General features: G+C 36.2%; 1 protein-coding gene across 10 annotated transcripts; it reads right to left on the bottom strand.

Moving 5' to 3' along the window:
• Positions 1-1,289: 1,289 nt before the first annotated feature.
• LOC149029178 (TMV resistance protein N-like) lies at positions 1,290-13,859 on the bottom strand. 10 transcript variants are annotated; one of them, XM_089140959.1, is made up of 9 exons: positions 12,854-13,859; positions 11,636-12,749; positions 11,122-11,436; positions 9,088-11,005; positions 8,424-8,991; positions 2,478-2,678; positions 1,627-2,288; positions 1,461-1,543; positions 1,290-1,379 (listed from the first exon to the last, which is right to left on the bottom strand). In XM_089140959.1, the coding sequence occupies exons 1-4, from the start codon at positions 13,675-13,677 to the stop codon at positions 9,275-9,277; spliced, it is 3,984 nt and encodes a 1,327-aa protein (XP_088997085.1). In that variant the 5' UTR covers positions 13,678-13,859; the 3' UTR covers positions 1,290-1,379; positions 1,461-1,543; positions 1,627-2,288; positions 2,478-2,678; positions 8,424-8,991; positions 9,088-9,274. The 10 variants fall into 10 exon arrangements, with proteins under 10 accessions (XP_088997085.1, XP_088997099.1, XP_088997092.1 ...); XM_089140973.1 differs by having other exon boundaries at positions 1,627-1,765; positions 2,192-2,678; XM_089140966.1 differs by adding an exon at positions 4,507-4,591 and having other exon boundaries at positions 1,627-2,678.
• Between the last annotated feature and the right edge of the window lie 1,584 nt (positions 13,860-15,443).

Here is a 15,443-nt window from a genome sequence, read left to right on the forward strand (position 1 = left end):
TTGACTATAAAATTCTTTTTTCACGGCAGATTTACTTATGCCGGCGTTTCTAAAACGCCAGGATATGTTTTTTGAATTAAAAAATAAATTATTTCCAGAAAGCTAAATTCAATTTTACAAATGAATATCTAATTCAGTTTTACAAATGTAAATGTGCCACTTTCCATTATACATATACCAACAATCCAAAATGTACGAATTAATCATGTAATCAACAATCCTGAGCTTTCCAATTGCCCTATTTGTCCTTGCTGATGTCTTTCCCATGTTTCTTCTTGATCAATTTGATGAAGTACTCCAATGTCAGCAAGTTCACTTTTGAAGCTAATCAGTTCATCTTCCTTTACTTGCAACTGTAATGTAAAAAGACCAGCATGGCCAATCAATAAGAGGAACACCTAGCAGAAACTCTGAAGCCTGATATTCTTTTAAACAATTCCAATATAGTTTGCATCTAATTCCAAGTGTCAAAGAATTCATTTGGGTGATATACAATCAGTAATAAATCAGGAATTAGCTATCACGAGGTATTCATCAGTAGTATTCTTCTTTATATTGTGATCAGAGAAGAAACCAGAAACTAAATTCTAGCACAATATTGTTAGCTGTGATGGTTGATTTTCGCATGAAGAACTCTAACCTTCCACCAATCAGTTCTGCTTGTGTCTCCTTTCTTCCTTAAGGTAAAGAAAGCTCGCTTACCATAGATCTCACATCGAGCAGTTAATTTGGTTACAGAATCAACCAAAGGTACAACATCAAGAACAGAACCAAGGCTTCTCCTGCATGGAAAATTAATCCAATTGATATCAAAACAATTAAAACAAATAAGCAATAGATATACATAAATTGCATTCCCTGAGAGGAGAGAAATTTAGTACCTCAAGTAGTCACCATCAAGGCCAGCAAGAATGACTGTCTTGCCATCATCGTCAGCTGCCTTACAACAGAAATCATATAGGTCTTCAAAAAATTGAGCTTCATCGATCCCTATCACGTCCAGCTACAACCATATGCATCCAATTAATAATTAATAATTAATAGAATGAAAAATTAAGAGATCAATGAATAGACCCCAAAAGAAAATCCTCTGCCACCAATGTGGGTTGGATCAGGACCCAGAATTATAACAGAGAAGAACAATGGATGAAATAGAAACAATAGATTCAGATCAGGAAACGTTCAACCTTCAAAATATACCTTTTCACCACTCAGGATACTTCCTTGTACAGCAGCACCATAAGCAACAGCCTCATCTGGATTCACACCCTTGTTAGGTTCCTTCCCATCAAAGAAATCCTTCAGAAGTTGTTGGACCTTGGGAATCCTGGTGCTTCCACCAACGAGAACAATCTCATCAATCTGGTTCTTTTGCAATCCTGCATCGTCCATTGCCTTCTTAGTTTCAAAAAGCTTAGTCTTTGAAGTGAAGAAGAAAAAAGAGAAATCATGACACCCACCAGATGGGCTATGACATCACAATCGCTGCCAGTCCTGAACTTGTGATTATGCAGCTACTTTCTCAGCTCTTCATTCCATTCACCTGCACAAACAAACACAATGGATTCATTACTTGAAATAGAAAAGAAAAAAAACTTATTGCTGTTCCTGTAGTCAAATCAGTACCGTTACAGCAATAGACTTGTCTTCACTAAACAGAGGCTGATCCCCAGAAGTGGGGTCGATTATAGCCAGCCGTTGATGAGACAAAAAATTGTCTCCATATTGGTAAAGCCCACTCCAGTCGGGCCCTCTATGCTTCAATCTGTAAGATTAATAGTTTCCTAATTGGTATATGAGTTGATGCATTTTTCAAAAACATCCTCTGCTTGCTGTTAAGCAGAAAGATTTATCAGAACATAAATGAAATACAAGAATCATATAACCAAAAGCTAGTCACTAATTCAAGATTTAAGTATAGAAATGCAGAAAATGATGTTAAATCTTGGGCTTCCCTCCCTCCCAAAAACAAAAAATTGCCAAACAGTTTATTTGTGATTGATTTATATACTATCAAAAAAAGTAAAGGAATCAGCTCCATCATGGGCATGATTACCAAACAGGGAACTAAAGAAGAATCATTATCTCAAACCAGTTGGTGGAAGTGTTTAGATTGTTATCCTGAAAATACTGATGAACTAGAAAAACAAATATCCACAAAAAACCACATGCAAAACAGCTCCAGAATCACCATGAAGAGGCAGAGAAACAGCACAAGGCTTTGATGGATCAGCATAATCAGCAAGGTTGATGTTAGCCTCACCAAGACAGCTGGACCTCGAAGAACCCTAATGTCAACAAGATCCACAGCAAATACAAAATTTAGTGTTGATTTGGAAGAATTTAAATTTCTCAGAGAGCTTTCTGAACAATGGAAGAAGCATAGGAGTAAGATGATGCTCAATTGCATGCAAACAAATTAACTCAAAATAGCATAAAAAATGGAAATGCAAGATGAAATTAAAAAGGATTAATACCATTGCCACAAGAAGTTTATACAGCTTTTCATCATAATCTTTGGTTTTTGGATCTTGAAGAAGTCTTGTGGTCTCATAGATTGGATCTGCCCATTTGCACGTTCCATTTCTCACATTTGTTTTGGTTGTCTTTGCTGTTGCTTTTCCAGAATTAGCAGGAATTAAAGATACAAATAACTTATCCCATCCAGTTTGTGGAACCTGAAACAGGAAAAACAAAATAAATAAATAATCAATCACCTCAAAGATTTAAATGCACATAAAACCTTTCCAAGGCTCAAAAATACATCCAGTTCATTTCACAGTTGTCAAAATCTGGGGATCATGAGAAGCTTACTTAACCACAAGAGCAACCATATCTGTGACTGAGAGTCCTTGGTCTATAAGTGAGTTGAACCTTGTGAACCAAGCCTATCCATTACAAGTTGAGTTAATTGGGTCATTTCAAGCCAAAGTTGACTATGATCTTTTTCCTTCTCCACTAATTTATGTTTGATGTCTTTGATCTCATTCTCCAACTTTTTTTCAATTTTTTTCTCTTTCCAATCGCATCTCATTGTCTTTTTGAGTGAGGTGACGACTAGTAAGCGTAACTCCTACACCTGCACCACGAACCCGCCCCGGACGTTCCTTCCCAATGACTAACTCAAAAGCATTGTCTTAGGCAGCAGGAGTGTCTCTTACCTCTAGAAGTTGTTTCTCTAATTCGTTATCAAGTTTTTCCTATAAACAAATGTAAAATAAGTTAGTTTGTACCATGATAGAAATTATTAGGTATTCTCTATAAACTAAATTTAATTGAAACAAAAGATCATACCGCAATCTCTCTGGCAGCCGGATTTATGTAACAGATTTTTCTTTAAAGAAAACAGAAGAAGAAGAAGAAGAGATATTGAAAAAGATATGGTTTTAGTGTATGGGTTGAGAATGGTTCTCTTCCAAGAATGTGATGGTCAGACTTGGATGCTATGGGTAAATAATCTCCTCTCTTTTTCCCTTATTGTATTGCAATAATCATTGACAGTTATTTTTCTTGAAAGAAATCAACCAAATCTAATACTGTTGATGTGAACCATGAAGTCAATTACTCATCATGTTAGAAAACACTGATTCTTCTTTGCAGATCTCCTTCATGCCTTCACGTTCTTGCCAAAAGATCTCAACTTCATCAGCTACAGCACTAAAGCTATTGGACTAGATAAAGTTTACAGAATTTTAAAGCTCACTGACAAACACTTAGGTTACTGGTTCTTAATGTTTTAATCCTGCTGAGCAGGTTCTCCATGGTTCATCATGAGCAGAGCTTTCATGGAATACTGTATACATGGGTGGGATAACATGCCAAGGAAACTACTTATGTACTTCACCAATGTGGCCTATCCTCTTGAATCCTACTTTCACACAATTCTCTGCAATTCCCCTGAATTTCAGAACACTAGTGTAAACAATGACTGAGGTTCATTGAATGGAACAACAATTCAGACATGGAACCAAATTTCCTTAATCTGTCTCATTAAAGAAGAATGGTACTAAGTGGTGCTGTCTTTGCAAGACCATTTCAAGAAGGGAATCGGGTGTTTAAGAAAATTGATGAATTCATACTGAAACGCCCACAGGATATTACAAGAATAGAAGTGAGAATAAATTAAGTTTAATATTCCAAATATGATAACTATTAGAAAAGTAGGTCAGAATGCATCATTGGAAGCAAAAAACAAAAATAAAAAAGTCACATTGACCTGCGGCCTGATGAGGAAAAAAAGTTAAATCATCAACCAAGACATTACTTAAATATCACATGGTAAACAACTAAATCATCCAATAAAAGTAGATTTGGATGTCTTAATTAGTAATCTCTGGCTATCAAACAGAATGAAGAAATTCAACACATAATGAACAACAGAAGAGAAAACAAACAATAACTAATGCAAGGGTTTATCTATTGAACAACTAGCAGATGTTTCTCATTAACACGAGAGATGGAGAGCAGAGAAGAACACTAAAAGAAAGAAATTATAAATGGAATTACCAGACGCACGAGGAGGGAGTCTCAGAGGCAGATTTTGGATCGAACAATCTCGGGCGTATATCTGCTGCTCAAGAGTGAAAACCACCTGGAATCAGCTTTGAGCAATTAGAACCAGCAATCTTTTCAAAGCTTCGCAAATCTCTGAGTCGTAACGACTGTCAAGTAAAGAAGCCGGCGCACACACAGAGAAAACCGATCAAATTTGCGAGAGAGAGCGCGAGACAAAGGGAATGCGATGAAATTTGCAAAAACGATGTGCCAAAGAAGATGCTTGAAGAAGAACTCCAGAAATGCCTCATTTATTTCGGTTTGCCTTGGATCTGTTCATCCGCTAGTGATTGGAGCTGATACAGGTTGGATCTGTGCGAAGAAACAAAAACTATTGAATTGAAGACAAAGGGAAATGTTGGCGCGGGCTTGGGCGGGAGGAATATGGGAAACGGCGTTTGTAATGAACGCTGAAGTGAAAGAAGTGAAATGGATAATTACAAATAGAGATACGAAACGCCGTTAAAAGATTTTACAACGGCGTTTCTTAGAAACCCACTAAAAAGTTAGTATATCTTTGAGTAGAAATAGACATACATAGACATACACCGCTAAAAAAGTTATATATCGTTCAAGTAGCGAGTTTTAGAGTTACATACATAGACATACCACGGCATTTCTTAGAAACGCGGTTAAAAGGTTTTACAACGGCGTTTCTTATAAACGCCGCTAAAAAATTGTATATCATGTTAGAGTACAAATAGACATACAACGGCATTTCTAAGTTAAAAGGTCTTACCAGTTACTAGTAGACACCGTTAAAAAGCTATATACGACGGTGTTTTTTGGAAAATGCCGTTATAAGTTAACATACGGCGCCGCCGTATCCTTACCCAAAGTGCCACCATAGGCCCGTTTTCTTGTAGTGCTTGAGTTATCTTAATAAGCACTTACCCTTGGCAGTACAGCAACTCCTACAAATCAATAAACAAAACTAAAGTAGAGAATAGTCCAGCTGGACTTCTGCTCGTTCTCTTAGTATTCCTTATCCATTTTATCATGATACAGGATATATATACACCTCATAATGATCAGAAGTACCACACAAGTCAGCAAAAGAGATGATCATAAATAGCAATAAAACAAGGGACAGCTAATTGTCAACCCATTATTAATTTTTTTGTTGAAAGGTCATTTGTATTAATCAACATATTATCATTGATTAGCACAAAATGAAAGAAAATGAAAAACCACATAGGAGAAGACAGTACAGCACCTACATCCTTTCAGATTAGCATCTTTTCCACGAATCATATGTGCCTTAGTAGACCAATAAGAACATACACAAATTATGTGAGAATAAACAAATATTTGGCTACGGAACTTTAAAAAAATAAAAATAAACTAAACATTCTTTATCTATTTCTTGCCAGTCTCTTTTAATATAGAGAGACATAGCTTCGCTCAATGTCTACCGGCATAGATGAAGAAAGAAAAATCTCAAAAAGTAGGCAAGAGAATATAGTTTTTTACGAAATTGTGAAAATTGATTGACTTTTAATGGAGAGAAAAAAAGTAGGATGGACAATCAAACTTAGATTATAGGCTCTTTGATGCAAAATTGAAGACATATTTACAAAAGGAGAAGCTCATTGGGTTAGGCCCATCTTTGATGGGCCTAAAGTTGTCACCTGAATCAGCCCATGGTTTTCATGGGCTAAGGCTGTTTTAGTGCGTTAAAGTTAAGCCACATATGTTGAACCTCATAGCCTAGATCTAAGCCTAAGTCTAGTTGTTGGAAAATCAATAAAATGGGCTTTGGTTTGAAAATAAGAGAATTCATTGTCAAAAGAGTTCTCCTTTGTCAAGAGTTAGGTAGTAGTTGAGTTATTAATAGGTAGGTGGTGTTAGCTAATGGTTGGATGTTGCCATTAGTGTTTATGTCTCTTTAAAATGCTATATAAAGAGACTTATGTAAGTGGTGAAGACACAACTGATGAATTGAAATCAAATTGCTTGCTAGCATTCCTCCTCTTTGGAGAACCCTTGTGTTTGATCAAGGTAGGTTGGTGTTCGATCCAATCGATCCACCTTGCGGTGTGAAGCCCGGGTGTTACGTGTTACATTGTTATTGTCACTTTCTTCATTATAGTTCTGCCCCTATTGGAATATCTATTTAGCCCGTTATAATACCATTCTAGTTTCAGCCCTCTTTCCCACCTAAACTTTGTTTCACTTTAAGTCCATCAAATTTGCAATTGTCTCCCTGTGAAAATGTCCTATTTGGGTACTGTTTTGATCAATCAAATTCGGTATCTACATTACTCTTCCTATAGGGAAGATATTTTTCTATTATAGTTATTCTTCTGAAATATTAGGGGTGTGAGGGAGAAGGTAGGGCTTGCAAATATAAGATTTCTTGACGTAAATTTCCCCACTTTTTTTTTTTAAATAAATAACCTTACAGAGAAAAAAAAAAAAAAAAAAAACAAAAAACAAAAAACATAGAGAGACATGAAATATGTACTTCAGTAGTAGACAATTACAAAGTAGAATATAAATGCAACCCAATTCACATTTTGACCATAACATCTAAATCTAGATTCTTTACCAATCAGGAGTGGAGCTTTGTATTTCTTTCAAACATTTCAACACACACTAGAAGGGGCTTACTAGGGTCCCACCTCTAATTAATCTAGTCAAAACTCAAATGTGGGTCTATCTCCTATATAATATATGGAGAGGTATGAGGGGAGCACAGACCTCCACCCTGACAAGTGGAGGGTCCAAACACTCCACAACCCATAAAAAAAAAAAAGAAAAAAAAAAGGGAAGACTGCTTCAACAATAAATAAATGAATAATTACATTTCAACACACAAATTAAAGAAACAAAAAATTTCCATCCTAAATCAGAAGAAAATTCAAAAAGTTTTTGCAGAGCTACCCACTAATAATCGGATTCACATGCTCTGTAATTCCTTTTCCAACAATTCCCTCCTAGGATTGTGCCATGTGGCATTAAGTAATCCAAGGGCCACCCAATTCAAACTAGAGTTTAAATAAAATTCAAATTTATGGGTGACTTTAAATAAAATTCAAATTTAGTTTGAATTGGGTAACCATTGGATTACTTAATGCCACATGGTACAATCTTAAGAGGGAATTGTAGGGAAAGGAATTATAGAGGATGTGAATCCCTAATAATCTCCAAATTTTGACATAAACAAGCTATAAAAATAAAATCTCAGGCAATAGAAATGACCAAGAATAGTAAAAGAACGAGGGACACATTCTCACATGGTGGCAAAAAAGAGGAGTTGATTTGTCTAGATATGGAGTTGCGTCCTGCGACCTTTAAGAGCTAGACTTCCGAGATTAGATAATTGACAAGGAGGGGAGAATGTAGAGGGGAGAATGTAGAGCTGAGAAATTTTTTTTTTCCCTTTTTCAGGTTTTGAAAAATTTAGTCCATGCAATTAAGAGATATTTGTTGTTGATACTGAGTATGTTTTATACATAGAATACAAATCAATTCATTAATGAATCAGAAAACATATCACATACAACACGGGACGGCAGGCACTGCCTACATGATCACCCATGAGAGCATCATAATCATAGCTTGTGGTGATGACGATGCTCAGGTCTTGGGTTGGACCCCCCCCCCCCCACCCACTGCATCTTGGTTTGATTATGATTCAAAAGAAATTTATATGGGCCAAGGGAACGCTAAAATTGAAATGAATTTTAAATAAGGATAGTATATGTAACATTACATTTTCTATATATAATTTCTTAGATTCATTTTTCACAGTAAATGTAAGAAAAGAGCAGTCTCTGGCTCATCTCTAGTAAATATATGTCTATTCATCAAACAAAGCGGAGGATATATAGCAACAATTAACAGATAAGAGAAGGGGGCAGCACCTCTATGGATGGATGGATCGATCATATGGTTCTGGAGAGAGGATTTCTTTAATGTCCTAGAACCACAGCAAATCCTCCAGCACAAGGGCCTGCACGGAATTGACTATAAAACGTCTCCAAGTCATCATCGATATTCTCTTTGACTAAGAAGAGATTCCCTTGTGGCTGCACAGGAAGAGTAGTATTTCTGAATTGTAGGCTCATACGTGAGATCTCAATAGCCTCTCCGCCTTCCAGCTGCAATCCAAACCAATCAATCCCTTCGAATTCGTGAATGTAGACGGTAGACCATATCTCCATTCATCCTCGACGGAATGGAAAACCAGATTTTCAGCCATGTTTCGTGGTAGATTTTCGTTTCCTCCTCAAGGCTGCTCGCGCCATGATGATCATGGATACAAGATTCAATTTTCAGAACGAATTCATCAACAAGGTAGTCTTCAGGTCTAAGAGAAACATGCAAAATTAACCTGCTGCCGCTATAGAGAACATCACTAGGAATCAAGTAACCACAGTTCGTCTTTCGCAAACACACCCAAATTTGTTCCCAACCAAATCCGTAATCCAACTGTAAAATAAGAAACCATCCATATATATACAATAGTCAGTCAAACGAATAGAACAAAAGAAACTACCTCGCTCTCATCATCAATCACTCACTCACCTGGGTCCGCTCATGTGAAGCACGATTTGTCAGGACGCAGCCATGATCAGCTTCGGTCAATTCACCAATTTCCCTGTAACTTGCCACTACAAACCCTCTAAACGGCCTCGCATATACTATTAAACCCTTGCAGCACAACATTTTCATCCATTTCACTTTTGGTATGCGTACCGGCAAAAATGGAAAACTAGTATGAAAATCGACAGCGCCAGCCACAAGGGCCCTCCAAAATGGAGAAACGTACACAATCTCCAACAACAAGTTTACACAAGGACGTCATACTCTCTAGAGAGACTGTTTTATGGAGGAGTAAATGATCCTCTATTTTCAATTCCTTCAGCTTCTTTAACTCTTCAATGGAGTCGGGCAACTCGTTGAGTGAAACACAACCTGTGAGAACGAGCGACTCGAGGGAACCCAACTGAACTATATTTTTTGGTAGTTTCTCAAGACTTTGACAGTTTTCTAAGTTCAAGTAAACTAGCTGTTGAAGCTGTCCAATGGATTCATGTAAATAAGTCAAAGACACGCAGCCATCAAAGTATAATTTCTTTAAGCAAAAGCATTCATAGAAGATTGGAGACTCAACCAATTCTACACAACCACTGAGGATAAGCACTCGGAGAGAACTCAACCTACACATGCTGCTTGGGAGTTTCTCAAGACTTTGACAACTTTTCAAGTTCAAGTAAACTAGCTGTTGAAGCTGTCCAATGGATTCATGTAAATAAGTCAAAGACACGCAGCCATCAAAGTATAATTTCTTTAAGCAAAAGCATTCATAGAAGATTGGAGACTCAACCAATTCTACACAACCACTGAGGATAAGCACTCGGAGAGAACTCAACCTACACATGCTGCTTGGGAGTTTCTCAAGACTTTGACAACTTTCCAAGTTCAAGTAAACTAGCTGTTGAAGCTGTCCAATGGATTCATGTAAATAAGTCAAAGACACGCAGTCATCAAAGTATAACTTCTTTAAGCAAAAGCATTCAGAGAAGATTGGAGACTCAACCAATTCTTTACAACCACTGAGGATAAGCTCTTGGAGAGAACTCAACCTACACATGCTGCTTGGGAGTTTCTCAAGACTTTGACAGTTTTTCAAGTTCAAGTAAACCAATTGTGGAAGTCGTCCAACGGATTCATGTAGATCAACCAAAGACACGCAACCATCAAAGTATAACTTCTTTAAGCAAAAGCATTCAGAAAAGATTGGAGACATAACCAAATTTTCACAACCACTGAGGATAAGCTCTTGGAGAGAACTCAACCTACACATGCTGCTTGGGAGTTTCTCAAGACTTTGACAGTTTTTCAAGTTCAAGTAAACCAATTGTGGAAGTCGTCCAACGGATTCATGTAGATCAACCAAAGACACGCAACCATCAAAGTATAACTTCTTTAAGCAAAAGCATTCAGAAAAGATTGGAGACATAACCAAATTTTCACAACCACTGAGGATAAGCTCTTGGAGAGAACTCAACCTACACATGCTGCTTGGGAGTTTCTCAAGACTTTGACAGTTTTCCAAGTTCAAGTAAACCAATTGTGGAAGTCGTCCAACGGATTCATGTAGATCAACCAAAGACACACAGCCATCAAAGTATAACTTCTTTAAGCAAAAGCATTCAGAGAAGATTGGAGAATCAACCAATTTTTTACAACCACTGAGGATAAGCTCTTGGAGAGAACTCAACCTACACATGCTGCTTGGGAGTTTCTCAAGACTATGACATTTTTCTAAGTTCAAGTAAACCAGCTGTTCAAGCTGTCCAATGGATTCATGTAGATCAACCAAATATCTACAATCAGTAATATACAACCTCTCTAAGAGAGGAAACTTGCAAGAGAAATTAGGAGACTTGATCAACCGGTAATAACTACAGATTCGAAGAATTTTTAGTTTTCGAAATTGCTGCAAAACATTATTACAAAAAAAAATGTCAGTGAATTGCCAATTGGGAATGTCGAATTAATTTTTATTTGTTTGTGTAAATGACTGAAGAAAAGGAAGCAAAATAAGAAACGTACCTTATTTTCAAATTCAAACTCGATCAAGTTGCAACATCCTCCTCTTTTATTAGCCTGCCAAGTTTGTTTAAACTGACCAAGATATAACTCTAGCATAATTAGTTGATCATGATAAAAATCAGCCGGTAGCTTTTGTGAGGGACAATCAATCCAACTCAGCCATCTCAATGTAGAAGGAAGACACTGAAAGTCACTCTTTGAGGTTTGCCCCCTAAGTTGTAATAATCTTAATTTGGGCATCATCTCCAAGCCTTTAACATATATATTACTTGACGAATGTGAGTTATATACAATACCTTCAACCATTTCACTCCCCTGCATTAGAATTAATCCAACAAGTAAATTAAAAATGAAAAAGATAAAAACGTTTTAGGCTTTTCCCGTACGTGTAGTGCTCCATAATATTTGTGTATGCTCTCTACTAGTGCATGCACTTTATTTCATTACGTATGTACTACAAAAGAAGAGGAAAAATAAAAGGAAAGGAAAAAAAATCTTATAAATTTACTTTTACCTTACCACCATTTACTACATCCTTGCAGTCTTCAAGAGACCATAATCTGCTATGTTTATTGGGTTCTTTAGGGCTTCCATTGTGTGAAATCTTCCTGCCCATATCTCGAATTTGGTCATGAATCACAAACTCATTCCACATGTCAATCTTTAAGAGTGATTTTCTTTTGAGAATTTCCATGTGGCATTTTGGTTCATACCCGCAAGCCTCCCATATTAAAAGTACATCTTCTTCCTTCCATCCCTTGAAAAAGCATGCCGCATCAAGAAACATTGCTTTCTCAATGTCATCTAGTTTATCGTAGCTTATCACCAACTTTCTATAGATATCATCATGAGGGATTAGTTTCAACCTTCGATGCATGCTTTCCCATACTTCTTTATCTTCTGTAAAGGATAAGTCAGAACCCAGAACCTCCAAAGCCAAGGGCAAACCCCCTGTAGTACGTACTATATCGATTGAAAGCTGCGTAAAATCCTCAGGAATTCTGTTTGTTGGAAAAGCATATGAGCTGAAGAGTTGAAGACTTTGTTCTTCATTCAATTCTTTAGGCTCATATATTTTTCTCATATTCACAGGCACTCTACTCAAAATGTTTCGATCTCTGGTTGTTACGATTATAGTACTATCAGGACCGAACCAATCGAGACCACCAGCCAATGCATCTAATTGGGTATGATCATCTACGTCATCAAGAATGAGAAGCACATCTATTTTTTGAAGTCTAGCTTTTATCAATGTTGATCCTTCTCTAGAGTTGCCTATGCTTTTTTGGCTTTCTTTACCAAAGATAGTGGAAATGAGTTTCTCTTGCAAATTTACCAAACCATTGCGTGATGCTTGGTCTCTTACATCTTCAAGAAAACAACTCTTGCTGAAGTTTTTGAATATACGATTGTACACAGCTACTGCAAGAGTTGTCTTCCCGATACCCCCCATGCCGCATATGGTTAAGAACTGAACGCCGTTGGAGCCGGTTTCTGGTAGCAGAGATAATACAGATTGTAGACGTGATTCCATTCCAATAGGATATCTAGCGCCAGTCAAGGATGACTGCATGTGCAATCGGTTCCAAACTTCTTCAACAACTTCACTGACTAACCCAGATTGATCCCTGCGAGCGATCAGATTTATTAGTGAACAAAAGAAAAAAAGGAAATCAACAGAATTCAGAAATACATACACAATTGGTCGTGATTTCATATCAATGAGGCTCACCCTTTATCAAAAACCCATCCATTCTTATCACCAACTGCCCTCAAAGCTTCCCTCCATTTTGTAAGAGTTTCAAGAGCCTCTTTGCCATATCTATGAGGGGAAATCTCAAAACTTCTACTCTGATTCTTAACATCTGATGCGGTAACATTGAAGAAAATGGGTAAAATGATCTGACCATTGGTTTGATGACATTCCATCATTTGAGCAAGCTCCCGCAGGCACCATTTGCTTTCTGCATATCGTTCACTGAGGATGGCGATGGAGAGTTTGGAGCCTTTTATTGCTTGGATAAGTTGTGGCCCGATGTCTTCTCCTTTCCACATACCTTCGCTATCTATGAAAACATGGATTCCACGATCCTTTAGAGCTTCATAAAGATGACCAACAAATGTTTTACGGGTGTCTTCACCTCTGAAGTTGATAAACACATCATAACTTGAAGAAGATCCAGAGATATTCGAACTTGAAGAAGATGCAGCAACATCATCGTAACTTGAAGAAGATCCACCAAAATCATAAAATGAACAAGATCCAGCGACTTGATATGGCATCAGTATCTGTTGTTGGGGTAATGGCTCCATGGAGATGAGATCTTGCAAACAGATGTAGAGAAATGTTGATTGAAGCAGAGACTGGAAGTTCGATCCGTTCTTGCTAATTCTCTTTGTAAAGGAGAAATCCGTTTGAGATATGAGATTAGGTACTACAGTAGATGAGTTGATGAGTTGAATCCACATCCACACCCAGCAGTCAAACAAGGAGTCTGGGTGGAAACCAGCTAGTCTTGCTTTAGTGCTCTTTTGCTTAGTGCATCGCGTTTTCATCTGCAGTGTACAGTTGAGATGAAAACGACATCAAGCTTAAGTATTGAAAATCACTTTTGCAACAAGCGATCTAGATTAAAATCTCCATCCAAATTTCGATCAATACTGAGACCTTGTCGCCAATGAAAACTCAAATATATAAAGATATTTCTAGGAAACCGCGTTGATAACAATACCAAATAAAGAAAACTTTCTTTGGGGAAAACAAAGACAAAAAGTGAAAGTTCCTGTCACTTTACTTTCACTTTATGGATGTTTTATATGAAATTTTCTAATAAATAATATTGAGTATTGACTTGTCACCTTGCATTGTATGCTTTTCCTTTTTTCGAGAAATTAAAAAACAAAAAGGTTTTACAGAGCCACCAAACTTTTGTCGTATCATTGTCAATAATTAAGGGTAAATTACATATAAATTCCTTTTGTTTATAGTCAAGTATATTTATTATTTAAAAGAAAAATTATATCTGATGACTACATCAATACATGGTTTTTTCTCATTTATCTATAAAAGAGATTCTTTTCAAATAACTACGATAACTACATCATCATATGGTCCTTTTCAATAAACCTCATTTCTATTTATGTAATAAAAAAATTTTAATTAAGACAAAAAAAAGGGTTAAGAGAATACATTGTTCTTCTCTAACGGAGAAGTGATATGAACTCAATTGGGATTCTCTATTCTAATGTGTAAAGAACTATATTTTCCTCATACTTCTTTAACTAATAGAGGATTATATTTCCTTTACAATCGTCTTAATAGATAGAGAATTGTGTTTCTTTATCATCCTTCCGTCATATATTTAAGAAGAAATTCACTACTAAGAACTCACTTTATAAACATGGTATGAAGCAATAAAAGAAGTTTATATGTGCAAGAAAAAATTATAATTTTATCAGTAGTTTCTATTTTCTTTTATTATTATATTTTCTCACTCAAATAGAAACCTATTAAAGTGATGAAAATGATTTTTTTTTTCAAAAATTATCTTAGTGATATTGTATTCTTTTCCTCTCAAGTGGTTCTTTTCTTTTTCTTTTTTCTTTTTTCTTTCTTTTTTAGAAGTCATTGAATTGTCAAGTTTAATTTGTGATTCAGCCATTTGATGTAGTTTTTCTAATTTTCCTCCCCTTTTCCCCTCTTTTTAGTTTTTTTATAGGATTTCGTATCCCCTTTTAAACGTGTTAATATTATAACTATTCTGAAATCCTTACTCAAGAAAAGGTTATTTGAGATTATAAATATGGATTTGAGTGTTAGAATCAAGTTAAAGGGGAAAAGGGGGAAATGGAAACTTTTATTAAATTAAGAAGAAAAAAAAAAAAAAGTGAAAAACTCACTACATTGTGAGTTTAATTTGTCATTCAGCCATTCGATGTACTTCTTCTAATCTCCCCCTACCCTTTCTCCCTCTTTTTAGTTTTTCTAAGATTTCATGTGCCCTAAGCCTGTTCACATTATAACTATTCTGAAACCCTTATTTGAGAGAGGTTTATTTGAGATTATAAATCCAGATTTGAGTGCTGGAATCAAGTTTGAATGAAAAGGAAGAAATGAAAACTTTTACTAAACTGAAAAAATACACAATCTCTTTCCTTGAGTTGTCTTGAAAAACGGAAATGTGAAAAACTCGAGAAACCTAAACATGGGGAGAACTTACTTGAGTATTTTTTTTCTAGTTTATTTTATATTTCAATAACGAAGAAAAAACCGAACCGAAAATTTCCTTCCACAAAAAAAGAAAAACAAAAAGGTGAAAGTT

Source organism: Hakea prostrata, chromosome 1 (assembly GCF_041222555.1).
Source record: "Hakea prostrata isolate BN-2017 chromosome 1, UWA_Hpros_2, whole genome shotgun sequence".
Classification (NCBI taxonomy): Eukaryota; Viridiplantae; Streptophyta; class Magnoliopsida; order Proteales; family Proteaceae; genus Hakea; species Hakea prostrata.

What these genes read in the sequence shown, in the direction of transcription:
- LOC149029178 (XM_089140986.1), bottom strand. Translation starts at nt 13,677, where the DNA reads ATGAAAACGCGATGCACTAAGCAAAAGAGCACTAAAGCAAGACTAGCT. An exon ending in GGATGGGTTTTTGATAAAGG is followed by an intron (nt 12,750 to 12,853) that starts GTGAGCCTCATT and finishes GATCGCTCGCAG; the next exon opens with GGATCAATCTGGGTTAGTCA. An exon ending in ATGTAGTAAATGGTGGTAAG is followed by an intron (nt 11,437 to 11,635) that starts GTAAAAGTAAAT and finishes ATTCTAATGCAG; the next exon opens with GGGAGTGAAATGGTTGAAGG.